Source organism: Syngnathus scovelli, chromosome 19, assembly GCF_024217435.2.
Source record: "Syngnathus scovelli strain Florida chromosome 19, RoL_Ssco_1.2, whole genome shotgun sequence".
Classification (NCBI taxonomy): domain Eukaryota; kingdom Metazoa; phylum Chordata; class Actinopteri; order Syngnathiformes; family Syngnathidae; genus Syngnathus; species Syngnathus scovelli.
Window position 1 is genome coordinate 6690258 of NC_090865.1, and position 19145 is coordinate 6709402.

At 46.2% G+C, this 19145-nt stretch overlaps 2 protein-coding genes and 1 long non-coding RNA gene across 8 annotated transcripts; 2 read left to right on the forward strand and 1 right to left on the reverse strand.

Annotated features, from left to right (window-relative positions):
• Positions 1-892: 892 nt before the first annotated feature.
• LOC125987449 (gastrula zinc finger protein XlCGF8.2DB) lies at positions 893-4041 on the forward strand. Its single transcript, XM_049751858.2, has 3 exons — positions 893-1426; positions 1608-1797; positions 2097-4041. Exons 1-3 carry the CDS (start codon positions 1237-1239, stop codon positions 2734-2736), a joined length of 1020 nt encoding a protein of 339 aa, XP_049607815.1. The 5' UTR covers positions 893-1236; the 3' UTR covers positions 2737-4041.
• A 1003-nt stretch (positions 4042-5044) lies between these two features.
• LOC125987481 (uncharacterized) lies at positions 5045-6480 on the reverse strand. Of its 5 annotated transcripts, none has more exons than XR_007488010.2 (4): positions 6344-6480; positions 5586-5714; positions 5336-5483; positions 5045-5250 (listed from the first exon to the last, which is right to left on the reverse strand). It is a non-coding gene; the product is annotated as an uncharacterized lncRNA (long non-coding RNA). The 5 variants fall into 5 exon arrangements; XR_007488009.2 differs by having other exon boundaries at positions 5586-5717; positions 6344-6475; XR_007488011.1 differs by having other exon boundaries at positions 5586-5717; positions 6227-6435.
• A 1739-nt stretch (positions 6481-8219) lies between these two features.
• LOC125987416 (ataxin-1) lies at positions 8220-19084 on the forward strand. 2 transcript variants are annotated; one of them, XM_049751798.2, is made up of 5 exons: positions 8220-8446; positions 10343-10479; positions 13480-13546; positions 14489-16028; positions 16095-19084. In XM_049751798.2, exons 4-5 carry the CDS (start codon positions 14727-14729, stop codon positions 16572-16574), a joined length of 1782 nt encoding a protein of 593 aa, XP_049607755.1. In that variant the 5' UTR covers positions 8220-8446; positions 10343-10479; positions 13480-13546; positions 14489-14726; the 3' UTR covers positions 16575-19084. The 2 variants fall into 2 exon arrangements, with proteins under 2 accessions (XP_049607755.1, XP_049607754.1); XM_049751797.2 differs by lacking the exon at positions 13480-13546.
• The last annotated feature ends 61 nt before the right edge of the window (positions 19085-19145 follow it).

Sequence of the window (19145 nt, forward strand, 5' to 3'; positions counted from 1 at the left end):
AAAGTAGTCATTGTTAATAAATGCATGCAAAAAGAAGATCTTAGATAATCATTTTGAATTGTTTGCAAAAGATACAAAGGAATAGTTTCATTCATTATGTTTGCAGGCTTAAAAAAAATGAACAAATAAGTATACTCTTTTTGTATTGTTTACATACCCACTCATTAATGTCAACAGACATCGCTGGACAGTAATATCTCAGAGAGATGCTGTGTCTTGTTTTATTTTGCCCGGCGTGTGCCCCTGCCGGGCTGGCATGAAAACTCTTTAAGAATAAAGTCTCCTTTGTAATATATACTCCTTGTACCATGTAACGGTACCCAAAAGGAGGAGTTTCTTTGCATCGAGGTTTATGCAAAGAGCTCACGTAATTATATCGTTGATTTTTGGTGAAGTGAGTGAGTGTTCCGTCTGTACGACTGGTCTTTGAATGCACCCCGCTTCAATGGCAGAACGCGGATGAATTTAAAGACATCAAATGAGAATAATCCTTTATAAAAATTTAAATTGACTGACGCAAACGTGAATTCTTCATGTTTTTATTGAAAACAACATAGTGCTGACGCCGTACGGCATCGGTTTTTCGCTTTCCAAACAAGGCGTGCGCGCTCCCGCGGCAGGGGGAACAAAATCTCACGGGGGAACCAAATCGAGCACAACACCTGCCGGGGTTTGAACCCACAACCTTCCAGTCTCAGGGCGGACACTCTAACCTTTAAGTTATTCCACACTGTTTTGCAACGAAACCGTGTTAGAATTTCGCTCATGGGACGTCGTCCTCCTCCAAAATGATGTGTGCCGCTGTTGTTGCCATTCCAACGTTTTTCCAACCTTTCGTATCTGCTGAATATTTATGAGCGAGCGTGATGTCATTCAAGATCAACCCCATTGGGCAAACGCCCGTCACCATCGAGCTGCTCTTTGTTCCCATGCCCTAGGTGGCAGCACGAGAAACACTACGCATTTTAAAACAACAAAAGCAAACGGAAGTGAGATTAGTTTTGTTTTTGGACGCAGTGAGAAACATGACGATCTGAGAGCACTAAACTGTCACGGTTGTTAATATTTAATCTTTCCGCTTTTGCGGGTCAACGACAACCCAAGCTCCGAATCGGTGTAATCGTGGAGCGTTCTGTTTGTTAGCTTAGCCTGTTAACTGCTACGAGGCCAACTCCAGAAGTTCGTTTGCTTCCGAAGCCAGTGGAGAAGGCGAGTGGAAACTAGTCAACTTTGGAGATGTGCAAAGTCCGGATGCTGAGAGCCTTGGTGAACGAGCGACTCAATGCCGCCATGGAAGAAATCTTTGGACTGTTCGACAGGACCATCGCCGAGTACGAGGAGGAACTTTGCCGATCTAAAGAGGAGATCGAGCGACAACGACAACTGCTGGACTCTCGCGAGCATCCCGGAAGCTTGGTCGCGAAAGGTCGCTTCATTTAACGGCCACTCCGGACGCAAAATTATGAAACTTCTTTTTGTATGTGAAAAATCTGGTCGTAAAACGAGAAGGGAGTGTTAAAAGTGTCAAATGTTTGTAGGTGGGGTCGTGTTTGTACGTGGGGTCGTGTGTGTATGACGTACCGTGTTTGTGTCTTTGTGTCCCGTAGCCATCAGGGCATGTCAAGAAAATGATGTTGCGCCCGATTGTCTGAAGGAGGCCGAGCCATCCCACGTTAAGGAGGAGGACGAGAACCAGGACTGGCCCGAGTTGCCGCACCTTCTGCGGGAGGATGACATTACCAAGTTCCAAGTGAAGAGAGAAGACGAAGATGACCCAGCTAAGTGGTCACATCTTAGGTAGGCTTTCAAAATCACAAGTGGAAATCCGTGCAAATCACAAATAAGGAATTTACAAAATTGCAGGTTGGTGCTCAGTAGGCAAGTCAAATACAGTAAAACTTGCACTCTGAGTTCTTCTGTGAATAGCAAAAATGCACCAACATTTGCACTTTGAGGCACCAACGCAGTCAAATGTTACATCCATACGTCAGCACAAACTGCCTTTGCACGAGACCCAAACAAACGTACCTCTCCTGCTCGACGTGGAACTTGATGGGAAATTCTCTGCCTGTTTTCCACCCCCTCCCTCATGTCAGGAGCAAAGCGGGAGAAGCCCGACCACGTAACGGCTCGTCCCCGCCGTCGGAGCGCAACGAGACGGATGACGGCGAGGGAAGGGGCGGGGTTTCCAAGGGCGGCCGAGCGTCCCGGGGCAACGAGGCCTTCATCTGCTCCTTCTGTAGCAAAAGCTTCAGCCGCAAGGACAGCTTTGTCCGCCACATCCGGGGCCACACGGGTGAGAAGCCCTTTTCCTGCTCCACCTGCAGAAAGAGCTTCAAGTACCGCTACGAGATCAGCCGCCACATGAAGATCCACACCGGGGAAAAACCCTTCAGCTGCTCCGTGTGCGGCAAGACCTTCGGCCGCCGGGAGCACTTGTTGTCACACACGCGAAGTCACACCGGGGAGAAACCCTTCGGCTGCTCCGTGTGCGGCCGGGGCTTTGCCCAGCGCTCGCACTTGGCGGCGCACTCCCGAACACACACCGGCGTCAAGCCGTTCTCTTGCGGCGTGTGCACCAACCGCTTTTCCCTCAAGTGTGTTTTGATTGCACACATGAGGACGCACACGGGCGAAAACCCCTTCGCCTGTTCCGTGTGCGGGAACAACTTCACCCGCAAGCGCCATTTGTCCATGCACATGAGGAGGCACGCGGGGAAGAAAAGTGACGTTTGACGGCCGGCTCTCTCAACCAACCCGAGCGACACCTTTCTTTCTGTACATAGCCAACAATTAAATCTGGGAATCATCACCTGTGAATAGTGTGTGTAGGAGGACTTTAGATTTACCATTATCCGTGTATTTATTTTTTTCGCCGTTCTGCTTTAACGTCGCTTTTTGTGTGTACCAAACGGAAACGGATGAAGAAAAATCACAGCCGAAAAGCCGGGCTACCAGGAGACTCGGATTTAGATGGAGCGGGTCAGTCATCTTTGAAGTTACTAAAGGGCGCTTCAACCAAACTGGAGGTTTAGTTTTTCTTCGAGTGTTTTGCAGGGAAAAATATCGCTCTTTTACCAGCACTTTTAATTGTCATATAATTTATATATAATAATTAATACAAGGAGCATTATGCCACTGGGGAACGTCCTACTCACTCAGTGCCGAGCCATTGAAAGAGTGTTAGCCACTGAAGGCAGACATTGAATATCAGCACCTCTAAGCCCGAGGCCAAAATTTGAAGAAGAGCTTAATCGTCACGGCCACGTAATGTCGATCGCAATTGCAACATTGATTTGTCCCCCAACCCTTAACAGCGTTGATAGTTGCCCTAACCTGAAACTGAGATGCATGCACGTGAGTGAGCCAGCCCTTTCGTTTGGTACCTATGGAAAACAAACTAATGCTCAAGTCTTTGACAAAGTTGATTAACGTGGGAAAATGTGCCATTATTGAATTTTTTTTTCACGCTAAAATACCTTTGAATACATTTTGTGTCGAGGTGCATTTGAAAATTAAAACTACTCGCCTGTGCATTATTGGCACATGTGCTTATTTTTTGTCAGCCGTCTGCAGCACACCAGAAGCGCGTCTGCATTTCAGTTGAGGCGTCCCTGCTTTAGTGTATGTGTCGCGTGCGTCAAATTGTTGTAATCGTAGTTGTGTTTTCACCTTTCTGCCGTTATTAGACATGAGGAAGTCCTCTCGTCTGTTTAAAAAAAAAAAAGTGCACCCCCTAGTGGTTAATGACAATGCAAAGCTGTGTGTGAGGCGTGTTGTCAACGTACAAGTGCACTCCCTAATGCAGTGGTTCTTAACCTGGGTTCGATCGAACCCTAGGGGTTCGGTGAGTCGGTCTCAAGGGTTAGACAGAGCCTCCACTGTGGAGGTCCGAACAAACCTAATTTATTGGGTAAATTCTGATTTGCCAGTATGTAATTTGTTGTGAGGTCATGCATAGTGTTGGTTTTGTTCTTTGAGCAAGGTGATGTTCATGCACGGCTCATTTTGTGCACTAGTAAAAATCATCCATGTCTTGAATTTCCCCAAAATTATTTTTCATTAACGAGGGGTTCGTGAATGCGCATATGAAACTGGTGGGGTTCGGTACATCTAACAAGGTTAAGAACCACTGCCCTAATGGTTGTTAGAATTATAACCTGCTTGATGTTTGTGACAATTTGGATTATCTTGCTTTTTGTCTTGTGGCTAAGGCAGGAATGTTTCAAAGCAGTGTGTGGTGAGATATAGATGACAACAGCCGAAAAAAAATGTGTGAACGTTAGATGTCACTGGTTACACTACTATACCTTAAACGAGCTTGTGCTCGGAAAAAAAAAATACTACCCACTACGCGTTTTCCGGTCTAAAAGACTCTTACCTTTGTGTAGTTTAAGGTTGTTGTGAAAATATACATAGTGTGTTTTTGGACTTTCAACTAGGTTTCAGTAGCACCGTTATGATTATGTTAGCTTGGTGTTAACTGCAAATTTAAATACATGCATTTTAAAACATCCAAACTATCACAGTCAAAATGTGTAAAAAAAAAATAATAAAGAAATAAGTCACAAAAAATAGCTCTATAATGTAGGAATAAAAAAGGACACAATGGAAAACTTTCAAAATATAAAAATAATTTTACAAAATAAAAACACTGTACTTGGTAATAGGTTTAAATACCAGCTCAGTGGTCGAGTGGTAGAGTGTCCACCCTGAGACTGGAAGGTTGTGGGTTCAACCCGGCCGGGTCATACCAAAGACTGTAAAAATGTGACCCATTGCCTCCCTGCTTGGCACTCAGTATCAAGGGTTGGAATTGGGGGGGTTAGATCACCAAATGATTCCTGAGCATGGCACCGCTGCTCCTCACTGCCCCCCTCTCCCCCAGGGGATGGGTTAAATGCCGAGGACAAATTTCACCACACCCAGATGCGTGTGTGACTATCATTGGGACTTTTTAACTGAATATAATCTACAAAATAACAAATGCTTTTAATGTGGCAACATAAAAATCATTTGTCAGAATGAAAAAAAACAAAAAATGTTAAATTGCTTAAAAAGCAGAACCTTTTAATTACAAAAATTAAAGAAAAATTAAACAACTATTTCCTATTGTCAGGGGCAAAATGCATGTCCACAAATAGACATGGGGTTGGGGGGTCTATCAGATCTGTCTACACGATTCACGAAAATTATACTTCAGACGGGAAAAAACACGGAAATCCGCGGATCCGCAGAAAATTCTCATCCCTGACAGAAACAGAAATATAATACAAAAATTAATTAGTGCAGAGATGACAATTAGTTTAATCCCTTCAAATAACTTGTTACTTACTTTTCTCTGGCATGAGGTACTTGTATACCCTCCCAGCTGTCGAAGAATAACCCAAAACCTGAGGTTCAAGATTCTCCCGTGGCAATTCTTAATTGCTGGCAAATTGCTCAATGGCAATTGGGGACCACCCATTATAGACTGGATTACACTATAAATAATTATGAAGAAATAAAGTGTGACTATAACTAGTACTTTCATAAAGAAAGACCATCTTAATCACGTAACTGTCAGTATGCCAAATATTAATTACCTGGTTGGGTCCACATTTATTTTTTCCATTGATGCTCTTTAATTCCACAAGGATTGAAGACCCAAAACCTGATCTTCCACTGTACTCCGTTTCCTCCTCCACTCTTTAAGATAATTAGAGGACATAATTCTGCTGGGGGGAAAAAAACAAAAGAACATTTAGATTGGACAGACTAAAATTCTTGAAATAAAATTAATAAAACAACTGTAATAACATGTGTTACACTACAAGACTACGAGTATCAGGAAATTATTTTTCAAGAAAATTGTCTCAAAATTAGTAGCAGCTTGAACGATTGATGTGCAACTCTTACATGTATAAAACATACATAAAAATGATTAAAAACTGGGTTAGAGCGCAAGCATGCAGGATAATTGTCAAAAATAAAATGTAATTTTTAAATGTAGGCTACTCCCGGAGATTCTAACTTTTAAAAAGACATTGGTTTCTTCCGCTAATGGAAACAAAAAATCCTGTTTTGGCGCAAAAATGTTAAGAGACGTACACATTCTACATTAAACAGTTTATTCGATTTATTTGGGTCATTTGATAGGTTTCATGCAACATATAATGCCTTACATTAAAAATGTAAGATAAAGGAGTTTTAACCGTGTTTAAAAAGTAAAGAAAGTTAACTTTACCGAACCGCCACCCCACACATACACAAACTCAAACTACTCGCAAAAGCATTCTTTGGACACACAGAAACGTCTTTCTTCGAAATTGTTCAGAATAAAACAACGTAGCCTAGAACACACAAGAAGCAGCCCTTCTTTGTCTCGTTGTTTTTCAGCAGATCGCGGAAAACATTCCTCTCTCTGCTTCTTCCTTAAGGAACTCGCTTTTATTTCCGGTTCCTCTGAAATCAGACGACCCGGAAACAAAAGTGAGTTTCTGCCCCCTAGTGGGGCGAGATAAAAATATGTCCCCACCCAAACTATCAAATAGTTGATATTCTATTTTACCAGTTATGGTGTCATATTTTGGGCGAATAAACAGTATTCACTAAAATATATTAAATGATATACACTATTTAATTTAATCGTACACATGGTCTAAGGAAAGTCTACATTTAGACGTCTGGTTAAAATAATAACCACACTTCACACGGCTCAATGGTTGTTTAAAATGAAGCAATACAACATTATTTATACAACTTACAGCTGGTTTGGATTTTAATATTTCATATTTGATTAATTTAATTCTGTCGTCTAGATTTGGGCCATATCTATCTATCTATCTATCTATCTATCTATCTATCTATCTATCTATCTATCTATCTATCTATCTATCTATCTATCTATCTATCTATCTATCTATCTATCTATCTATCTATTTAGTTTAATATTTCTGGTTTTAATTTTGTCATCAATTTTTGGGCTACACTGTTAAAAATGGCTGTGAAATCTACAGTTACTTACTGTATTAAACACAGTAACCTTACTGTGTATGATTATTACAGTTGAATGCTGTAATTGTTACAGTTAAACCTCGTAAACATGACAAAATCATAGTAGGATATATATATATATATCCTATATATCCTATATATATATATATATAAATTATTTTTCTAATATGTATATCTATCTATCTATCTATCTATCTATCTATCTATCTATCTATCTATCTATCTATCTATCTATCTATCTATATATATATATATATATATATATATATATATATACACACACACACACACACACACACACACACACACACACACACACACACACACACACACACATACAGTACATCTACTGTAATATGTATTTACAGTAAGGTACTGGTTAATTGCTGCCAGTTAACTACTGTAAAATGTTTTTACGGTAAGTTACTGGTTAATTGTTGCCAGTTAATTACTGTAAAATGTTTTTACAGTAAGTTACTGGTTAATTGCTGCCAGTTAATTACTGTAAAGTTTACAGTAATTTTTTTACAGTGTACACATAGACCAACTATAGACGTCTAAAATCGGGCTACACATCAAGATCACCAAATGATTCCCGAGCGCAGCACCGCTGCTGCTCACTGCTCCCCTCTCCCACAGGGGAGGGATCAAAATCACACGGGGATGGGTTAAATGCAGAGGACAAATTTCACCACACCCAGATGTGTGTGTGACGATCATTGGGACTTTAACTTTAACAAAAAGTTGATGGTGTCGTTGTCAGCTTCAGCTGATAATGGGGCAAGCGCCTGACACCAACTTCTGCTCACAAAATTCACCAAAAGTTACAAATAAAAAGAACTATGTACTGCTATTCTATACATTTGTTAAAAACGTATTTCAATATTTTAATTAAAAAAAACAACAACCCAGTCCTATTTATACGTATAAGCATTTTAAGAATGGTTTGAATTTTAAAAAAATCATTGTGAAATTGAATTACAGCGTGGAAGAATTACATTTGTTTACATACAAATACGTCGAATTTTCATAAGCCTCCCTAATTCTATTAAAACGGTTTTAATATAATGGGGTGACAAAAATATTCGGATAAAAAATACACACAAGCGTGTGCACGAACGCTGGTCTGTACTGCTACTATTTTGTTTTTAGTTTGTTTTTGCGTGCATTTATGTGAGTGCGAGCGGTGTGCTGGCTGCGTGAAGTAGCAGCGCCTGCGTGACGCTGCTGCTGGTGGGGGCAGCGCGGCCGCAGCACACTTGAGCAGCCGGGTGGGGAGGGGAGCGACGCTTTCCGGCCGCCAGCCCCCGGAGCACAGCGAGCACGCAACGCAGGAGGGGATTGTGGCGGTGCCGCGAGCCGAGCCAAGCCGAGTTGAGGCGAGGCGCGGACGATACGGGAGGAGAGAGCCACTCGGGAGCCACGGCCTGCCCCGCCGCCGCCACAAACAGTAAGCAGCCCCCACACCAAACGCTGCGTTCGCTCCCCGCCCCGGGCTGGGGCGTCTCGGGTGCGCCGGGGGAAAGTTGCTCCGGTCGTCAAGCGCTCCACAGCTCTGGCTGCTCGGCGCGGGTCTGCGAACTGCGCCACTCCTTTCCGTCACTTTAGCTCTTTTTTTTTCACGGTTTCAGCACTCGAGGCTACGTTGATGGTACGAGCAGTCAAGTCGGCGTTGTGCAATTTGTTTGCGCTAATGTCACCCCTTTTGTGCATTTTGTTTTTAAATCTGTCTTTTACTATCGCGGAAGTGTGTTGACACGCAAGGCGAGCAGCTGATTCCAGCCCGGCTTGACGTGTCTCCGTCGGGGCTTTTCTGCCCGTTTTTTAAGACATTGCTAATGCACGACTACTTACTATAGTTTTTTTTTTTTTTGCAAAGGGCACAGCGGCTTTGTTATTGCGAGACTCGCCGTGATGTCATTCATCTCAGCTCGGACCATTACATAACGGACTGTGGGGAAGCCTGCTATAGCGAGGCTATTTTTACTCTGTTTATACCCCCCCCCCCCCCCCCTTGCACTACTCCCAGTCCCGAGTGTTGGCCTATCGCTCACGTTGTCATTTTTTTACTACTACAAGGAGGATTGCGTGTGTAAGTTTTGTGTATCGAGACGAGCCAGTACCGAAGTCACACTCGCCCCTGCCCTGCAAGTCATCCAAGCCTTTCAAGCTTACGAAAGCACCAGCAGACGCTCCATCGCGACATGCTCAAGAAAATTGCGTCACAGTGGCGGCTCTTAACATTTGAAGACCTTGCTGCCAAGTAGTTATGCACTTTAAATGTAGATAATTCAACATTTTTATAATTTAACGACGAATTTGTATTGTAAAATAAGAAAAGTGTGATGATAACCGTAGAGTGGGTAATGGTGCTTAATGTCATAAGAGTTTATAAGTTTATAGAATTTGTAGTTTTCACAAGAGGTTTTGTTTTTCTTTCCTCGGTGTGTTAATGTAAAACGATGACATCAGAAACATACAGAAGAAGGAAAAAAAGCATTTTGGGAGGTTAATTTCAATTTTTGATGATTATAAACAATATTTAGAAAGAATAAAAAACAAAAGGATAAAAAATAATCAAATGTGGAATTTGATTCAATTTTTTGCTGTTAAAAAATTGCTTTGAAAATAATATAAAACATATTTTCTTAAAAGCAAGAAATGAACAAAAATAGCTTTTGAATAGGTCAAAAAAGGAAAAGAAATAATTCATAATGACTCACGTACGCTACTTGGAACTGCCACTCCGGACACTAGACGGCGTGGCCAGCAACAATGGTCTTGCACCGATGGGGGGGCGGAGGGGGAGGTGATATGCGTTCGAGAGACTGGAATTCAATAACAGGAAAAAAGCCCGTGAAAAAGAAACAACCGGTGGAATAGCCCAACCCACCCTGCGCGGCCGTTGTGCTTGTCAAGCGTTTGCACCCTGCGGGACGCCTAAATGGAGCGCGTGGGAGTGGGGGACGGCATAGTTGAAAGCATCTTGACGCTATTTCATTGATGTCCTTATTGGAGTGAGTCGACTATGCGGCGGCTGTTTTGCTGTGGCATTGTCGTGCAGTGTTGTGACCTAGATTGAAGACACGTCGCACATTGCTAGTTGAGGAGAGGCCGTCCATTGGAGCTTGTTTGGGCATCCGTGGAACTTCCTATTTTTTTCTTCCCTCCAGCAAAGAGTTTGCGTGTGGTCTGTTTGTTGCCCGTTTTAGAAATTTGCGTAAGTAGCCGACTCAACGCTTGAATTTTGATATGAAAGGAGCTGCGGTTTTGGTTAGCGACACGACACTGTGTGATTTTTGCATGACATAATCTTGATGACCGTTTTTGATTTTCTTTTCTTGAGGGAATGTTGCCATATCCGGACAGCGGACACATTTTGAGCTGTGGCACAGCAGCCCAGACCAAGGCTTGCCCTCCACTGTACGTTGCTGACAACAGGCTCCGCCTCCTCCACGTAGCTCCTCCTCCTCCTCCACTCAGGTACCACCACCTCTCTGTTTCTAATTAAATTTCTAAATACCAAAAGAATCGTAACGTTGCGAGCAGGGAGTTGATTCCAAACGAATGTCCGCTCTTTACCGACTCTCCAAACTTTTCCACCTTTGTGATTGTCATCTTGGCATGGCAGCCAATGTGAGCTTTTCACCAGCCGCTGTCTCTTTTCTTGCTCTCCTCCTCCTTCTTCTTCTCACCTCATCTCTCCTTCTCTAGCCCACTCATCTCTCCTCTCCCTCCTCAATTCACATCATTTGAACCTGCTCATTAAAGCGCTTTACCATTTTTGTGGGCTCCAAAGTTTTCCTCTGGGCTTGTTTGCAAATTCTGCTTTGATTTTTAAATTCCCTAACTGGGCTGCAAGAATCCACCAGAAGCGAAGTGAGCGTGTCCGCTGGCGTTTCTTTTCTTATTTGAAGTGTAAATGGCTTACGCGGGCGCAAGTCGAATGAGGTGTGGCGTCAAAGCTTGTCTCATCTGCTGTAAGGTCAGACTTCCTTGTTTGGGTGTACCCCCACCCCAAAAAAGCATTTGAAGCCGGTCAAGCGCGGCTCGGCACAATATCGGCACCTGCCACTGGCAGCTTCCGATACCTGCTCGCTGCTCATCGGAGGCGGGCGGAGTCATTCAACCTAAAATAGCATCTCCTCGCCATGGCAACAACAGCCGACCGCTCGACGGAGCGGAATCTCTCATCGCTGTACTCTTTCTTCCGAGCGAGGATGGCAAGTTACGTTTTATGTGTTTGTTTGCGTCGCCGTGGAAACGTGCATACGCGTCCCAAGACAACGGCTCGATTTTATTTAATTTGAATGTTGAGCCCCTGAAGCTTGCGTCGATTAGCAACCTCGCGGTCAATTTTGAAACTAAACTCCAAAATTCAGCCCTCCGATTCACTTTGACTTGCACGAAAACTAAGGTGAAGCCGGAGGCCAGCTGCAGGTTGCCCCACCCCCCTCTCCCCCTCCCTTCTCTTAGCTGAACTCTGGGAACCCTGCAGGTTGTACGGCACGCCGTTACTATTTGGAGCTTTCATTTCACCAGATGGTGCATGGGCGCCGCCCACTTGCCACCATTTGTTATACAATATGGATTGTATAACAGGCAGAAAGCACCCCCCCCCCCACGCAAATACACAAACGGTGAACTCGTCTGTCCCGTTTTGTGTGCGCAGAATCCCCGAGTGCAGCATTGATCCACCTTCTGGGCAGAACCCAGCAAAGAGCACCGCCGCTGCTTATGAGGCCAACAGAGTGCCCGAGCTTTGACTGTTGTGAACGCACGCAGCCTCGGCGTGCGTTGCGGTCGCCCGCAAGCATGCCTTTGTCGTTGTATTGACGAGACGCCGACAAGAAAAGTGCGGCCCGTCAAGCCGGTTCTGCTTGACAGTGCGTCCTGCGTGTGTGTGCGTGTTAAGGGTTGTGGGGCAGCACAGGCAAGGGAAGGGCATTCAAATACAAGAGTCACTTTGAAAGTTTGTTCTCGTGCCACGTCGTCTTTAAAATGTACATTATGGTCTCTTCAAAAATATTGCACAAGTCCTGACATGTCAGCATGTAGTACATCCAAAAGTACAGAATTAAAAAAAAAAGAGACCTTAAAATATTTTTTAAATAAAATATTTAATATTATAAATAAACAACTAAATGTAATAAGACCTTAAAATATTTTTTAAACAAAATATTTAATATTAGAAATAAATACATGAATAAATATTTTTTAAGTAAAATTATTCAATATTTTTTTAAATAATAATATTAAATAATAATATTAATAATAATAATAATATTTTTTCCTCTATTTCAAACAAGAATAAATTTTTTCCTCAAGGGAAAGAAAGAAATCAAGTTTTTTTTTTCTCCCAAAGATGAGGAAAAGCATGGCTGCGGTCAAAGAAGGCATTTCCTGTATGTTACACGCACACACGCGCGTGCAAACAGCTGTCAGACACGACGTCAGCCTGCAACGCTTTAGTGCTGAGATCACCGCTGACGTTTGTGTCAAGAAACGTCCCGCGCTCTTTTCAAGAAGGCGGCGTGCTGAGAGTGCAGTCGAGCTTTTCGCGCTGCCTTCAGGGACCGTCTTGTCACACGTCCCTTTTGGTCTGGCAGCAATTTGCCAGCGCCTTTGCCATTTTCTGCATATGAACGTCCGCCTCTTCGCGAGGGGTTGGACAATTACCAGCTTTGGTGAATGCACCACGGCTTGCATTTCAATTTTTCTGATATTTGCCAGCTTTGATGACAGCAAAGCGTGCCGAGATTGCGTTTTGGCGCCGCCTTCAGTGACCTTTGGTGTCCTTGGGCCTGCACTGACTGCATGAGTTTGGAATCAAAGCTTTCATCCTGCCTCCGCCCTCTCTCACTCATTTTTTTAATTCACTCGTCATTTCTCGCTCCCCTGCTGCGTCGAGCCGGCTGACTCGATGTTGCCTCTTCTCCGCCACCATCTGCTTTGCTCGCTCGCTCTTTCTCGGCTTTGCCTTTCGCTCTCGCCGGCTCCATCTGTCCGCCGCCGCCACTTCCCTTTGCACTTTGAACACGGCACCAAAAAACACCTCTTAGAAAAAGGAAAACTACACGGTGGTGTTGTTGGCTTGGACTTTTGCCCGCATGTGGCGGCTGCGTTTGTTCTTGTGTGTATATATGCGTGCATGCGTACTCTGTGGCAGCAATGGAGCAGCTTAGTGGCAATTTGCCCATCCCGCCACTCCCTCCCAAATCCTCACACGCACGCAGCTATTTGGGAATGGGCCTGTGGCCCAGCACCCCTCTGGGGTGAAAAAAAAAAGCGTCAAATCAAAAAGTGCAAGCTGTGAGCGTAGCCGCCGACCTTCAGTTCAGCGAGTGCACTCTGATGACATCATTACGTAATGTTTACACGCTGCGCTGCACAAGTGCTGTGCTGCTATGGTGGCGGCGCAAGAACAAGAGGAACTTCTGCTGCGTTTGTCTGTATCGTGTGTGTGTGCGTGTGTGTGCGTAGCGTAAGAGGAAGCGACGACAGTGTGAGGAGTAAAAGAGCGCAATGCTGTGAGAGGGGGCGACCTGTGGTGAGTACACTTGAGTGTGTGTGTGTGTGTGTGTGAATGTGTGTGCGCACAGGAGGGGGGGGGCTACGACATGATATTCCACTATTGACACACCATATGTGCGTGCGTGTGCGCGTAATGAATCCTCACGTACTCGCTCTGTCCTACTTTGCGCCTCTTAATCGTCTCAACAAATCACGCACGCTACAAAAAGTGCAAGTCATTCAACTTGTTTTTCTCACATTTGTTAGAAACTCATGACTCTAGCTGGCCCATCATTCCAAAATACAGTTTTCTCTCTCTCTTTCTCGCTCTCTCTCTCTCTCGCTCTCTCTCTCTCTCTCTCTCCTCTCTCTCTCTCTCTCTCTCTCTCTCTCTCTCTCTCTCTCGCTCTCGCTCTCTCGCTCTCTCTCCACACCTTAAGCGTTTTGACCTTAGAAGGACAATCGTGTAGTCATGCATGAGTGTGCGCTTTTGCTTTGTGGACACACACACACACACACACACACACACACACACACACACACACACACACACACACGCATGCACTTGACACTCGGGTGTACATGTGAAGTGAAGCCCATAGAGGAGTGTCATCTTGGGTTACAGGTTATCTGATAACTACACACGCACGCACGCTCACACACGCACGCACTGCCAAGTCAGCAAGCTTCAGGTGAGCGAGCATTTCAAGTGAAGGTGGGTGTCTGGTTTCAGTGAGGCAATACGTTTCCTTTCTGTAATCTGGGTCAAGCCTTTGCTGTCCTCGGCCGCGGCTGCATGCATGGCCCTCAGTCAAGGAAGGGGGCATTGCTCAGAACCAAAACCAAGGACTGTTCTTGTTCTTTTGGTGGCTCCGTTGGCGATGGACATTCCTGCCAGATTCCACGTTTCGTCATCTTTTCTTATTTTCCGAAACTGCCTTGGTCGTCCTCACGTGGCTCCGCCGTGTTTGCCTTTCAGGACCGGGAGGCTCGCAGGGCGATGATTCCGCATGAAGCGCCACGCACTCGGCCCCCCGTCGCCTCGGACGGCAGCAGCAGGTGCCAGCGCGTGACGTGCTCCGACTTAGCCTAGAGTCCCCCACAGAAGCCCAACCGCGTACCTTGAATCCCCCCTTTTCCGGTCGCCCTCATAGTTTGTGTGGAAAGTGAGAAGGAACGCAAGATTAGATAAGGCAGAGCACTGGAGCAGGATCAGGATGAAGTCCAATCTTGAAAGGAGTAACGAATGTCTGCCCCCAAAGAAGAGGGAGATCCCACCCAGCACGCATGGTCCACAAAGCCGCTCCCTAGTCGCTCCACCTGCCGCCAAGCCCCCGGAGAACGCGACCTGGCCGGCTGCCAGCAGCACCGCCCAGTCGGACGCCCCTCGCTATCAATCCCCCCCCTCCACCTCCAGCTCGACGAGGCTTTCCGCCGTCTGCACGTCGCCCCTGCCCCAGACAGGAGGGGGGACGCTCCACTACACCCAACTGCCGGCCAATCTTCAGTTCATCACCTCGCCTTACAACGCAGCGTACGCCAGCTACGTGGCCCCTCAGCTCCTTCCGCCGCCCTCGTCCTATTGTCAGAGGTTGTTGTCACTCCCCGAGATGCAAGAGCGAGCATCCGTCCGGTACGCCGCCGCCATGCCTCCGCCTCCCACGCTTTACGCGGATGTAGCGGGCGCCGGAAAAGAGGACTCCAGAGAGCTTCACAACGGGGGGCTGGAGCGGAGCCGCGGGGTCAAATTGCACGACGCCTACGAGGCCCGCCGAGCGGTTCCCTTGCCGGACTCAATTCACGAGCCTTCGAGAACGTCCGTTGTGCTGGAGGATCGCCAGCTGTCATTATCCCGAGGCGACCCTGGGAAGCCACTCAAGCTTACGCCTGTGTCCTCCAACCACACATTTCCACCTCCCTCATGTGGAGACAATCTGAAAGCTTGCGTCAGCCCGTTGTCACCGCAGACACTGGTCCAGACCGCTCGTGACTCTCCAGCCGAACCACCGTGTGTGGGGCTCACCCCCGGCGGGATCTACCCGCAGTCCCCCGTGATTGGTTACATCGCCGGGGCGGGCAGCAGCCAGCACGCGGCCGTCAGCTACCACGGCAGCTTGCAGCAGCACGTGCTCCTTCCAGGAGCCCGGCCGGTCATCATCCCGCTTGACGGAAGCGCGCTGTCCTCCGCCCGGGCCTCCGGAGGTGACCACCCTGCTGGCTCATACCACCGGGGCAGCTCAAGCGGGCCGGTCCGGGCCCAGCTCCACTTCCCCACGGTTCCGTCGGCGGTGGCGGCTCCTCCGTCTCTACCGGCGTATTTCGTGAAGGGATCCATCATCCAGTTAGCGGACGGCGAACTGAAGCGCGTGGAGGAGCTGAAGACGGAGGACTTCATCCAGAGCGCCGAGATCAGCAGCGAGCTGAAGATCGACTCGTCCACGGTGGAGCGCATCGACGGGAGCCACGCCTCGCCTAACTTTGCCATCGTGCACTTCTCTGTGGGCGAGCGACGCTCCCAGGTAAGCTCCAGACAAACAATCTTCGGAGTCAAATGCCTAAACCAAAGATGTTCTCCGATCTTGCAGGTGAGCGTGGAGGTGTTGGCTGAGTATCCCTTCTTCGTCTTCGGCCAAGGGTGGTCGTCGTGCTGCCCGGACCGAACCAGCCGACTCCTGGAGCTACCTTGCACCAAGCTTGCAGTGGGCGATGTTTGTATTTCGCTCACCCTCAAGAACCTGAGCAACGGATCCCTGAGCAAGACTCAGCCACCGGAGCCGGTCGCCCCTCGCTCAGCCCACGGGTTCCTCCTGGAAGCCCCCAAAGCGCTTTCCCGGGTCTCTGTGCACAGGGAGCGGGAGAATGGTGCCATTGCTGTGCAAAACGGCGATATGGACTTGGTGGTGATGCCTAGCAAGCTGAGCGGCACCAGTGGCAGGAAGCGCCGATGGTCGGCCCCCGAGGCTCGCAAAGTGGAAAAAGCCGAGGATCTGCCCTCGGCCAAATTGACTTTTATCCCTCATGAGGTCAAAGTCACCATCGAGGGAAGATCCAATCTTGGCAAGTGACGATTCGCAAAAGTGCGAATGCCCACCTTCACTGTCGGACAGTCGAGATCCAGTGTCGCTTTCTTAGCCATCAACCTGGTCCGACACAAACCGGCTTTGCAGTTTTTGCGCCAGCTGGCGTGGCGCACGTCCCGTCCGCTGTCCGCATGTCAACGTGACACGGCGGCCTTGAAAGAGGGAACGCCACTTTTTTTTATCCTTCTCACCCGCTTCAAACGATCATTGGGCAAATCAGGGGCTCAAAGTTGCTTTGATCAAAACGATATCAGACTTTGAAAACACACTGCAGTGAGTCAGCCAACGTTTGGCTTTGCCGATTTCGATTTTTCTAACAAGATTGAATGAGGGGCTTTAATTTAGTTCTTTTGAATGCAGTACTGTAAGTTTGCCAGAGGGGGAGTAACAAGTAGCAGCAGCACTTTGTTCGGGGTCCCATCGATGGGCCTCGAATGAAATGGCGAGGAGTGAATGAACTTTTGTTTTGGTGAACCCCCCCCCCCCCTCATGTCCAGTGTTTCCACTTTGGAGTCTTGAAAGAGAATCTTGCAGTTTGCACATGACGAGGAAAAGAAGGAGTCAGCCGGCTGTTTTATTTTTGTCTTTGTTGGCTTTTTGGGGGCGGAGCCTGTTGTCTTGGATGAGACGGAAACACTGGAAAGGCCCTCATGTTTGAATCTTCTGGCGTCGAGTTAGCGAGCTGGCGAGATGAAAATGATGATGATGAAGACGATATTGTGCTTGGTGAAGGTGGCATGTATTTGTAGGAGATTCTGATGATGCTTTATTTTTATAATGATACAAAAACAGGGTTCCACTTTGTTTTCAAGTCATCTGGATGCCTTGTGTGGATTGAAAGTGTCCAACTTCATTATTTTATATTTTTTTTCCTCAACCTCCCCTCTGGAACATCAAACCCAACCTGTCAGCCTCTTGAAACCTCCGACATTTTCTCTAATTCAGGTTTACATACACACACACGCACGCGCACACACACACACACATACAATGTAACTAACGGAGCCAAAGCCAAGTCATTGCGTTGCTATGGTTACCTAAGAAAGCAATATCATGCACTTTGCTTGCATATGAGTGGATGTTATGCACACACACACACACAAACACACGGAATCATTCCACTGGAGTAGTTGGCAATAAACATTTCATTGGCGATCCTCCAGCAACGCCCAGAAAAAAAAATCCCAAATCACTTACGGGAGTACCTGAACGTTCGTCCTCTCCAATCTATGCAGTAAATCAAGTCGGGGTTGCTTGTTGTTTCCCACGTCAACCTAATTCTATTCTTTTGAATTCCCAAAGGCAAGTTGACTGTTTCCGTTCGACCAGGAGGCAACTTTGGTTTTCACCCTCTCCCTCCCTCGTATATATCGTGATGTGCAATATGAGATTAACTAATGTTTTCTCTTTCCCGTCGCGTGTGCCAAGTTGATGTAGCATCGCGCTAACCGGGAGTTTGCTTGTACCAGATTGGCCCCACCCATATTGCGTGAATGCGAATACCTGACTCAAGGTTCGTGAAGACAACCCTCATCGCCACAGTGGGGACCACATTTTTATACTATATATTTAAAAAAAAGAACATAAATTCATAAAAATTATGCACATGAAAACTTGATGCTTTGCAGCACTTTGGAATCCGAGCTAGCTAGAAGCTAGCTTTGACCGCTAACTTCTGTCCAAAGAATGACAAATGTCGGCAACGTTGGACGAGTGAGGATGAACCTAAAGAAAATGACGGAATGTAAATGTCGTTTTGGGGGTTTAAAGGTAAAAGTTGTTGATTTCGGATTGATAAGGGGGTGGGGCTTAAGAGGGGGGAAGTAGAAGTATAAAGTTGGAAGATTTGGATTTTTTTTCTCTGATTCCCTTTGCTTGTAGCATGGGCCATTTCCGACAGATGGCTGTTTTGTAGATTTGTCGTGTCATCAGACAGGAAATGACCAGAATGTCAACATTAATCTTTTTTTTTTTTTTTTTTACGACAAGCGTCCTCAACACGGAGGATCACTTTCTTTTTCTTGCACAATATGATGATTTAAAAAAAAAAACAGAAGAGTTTGAGCTCTTTTGGGTGACGATTTCAAGGAAAAAAACAGTCTGGGCACTTTTTTGTTTGACTATTGAATCAGGATTTGTATAATTTAGTTTTGGGTAACCAACTCAGGCAGAAAAGGAAACTTTGAATGTTTGAATGGATTTTCAAGGTGACGTGTATTTACAAGACGCCGTTTAACACGATTAACAACGATGGCGATGAAGTCGCCAAGGCCCGCTTCACCGTCTTTGCAAGCCGAAGAACTTGACTTGACGCTGGCTTGCAAAAGACAACGAGGCCCGCGGGGGACCGTGATGTACTCAGTCATCTCTCCCCCCCCTCCCCCCCCTCCTGTTCTTGGCTGTACGGTTTTGACGCCTGTGTATACAAATGCACCTCTTTGGAAAAAAACAAAACGAAATCTTTACATATCGGGAATAAACGGGCACTTTGTGTTTTTTTGGTGTGTTTTTGGCCCAGCCGTCTGTCACGTCTGTCTTCCTTGTGCAGCCTCCATC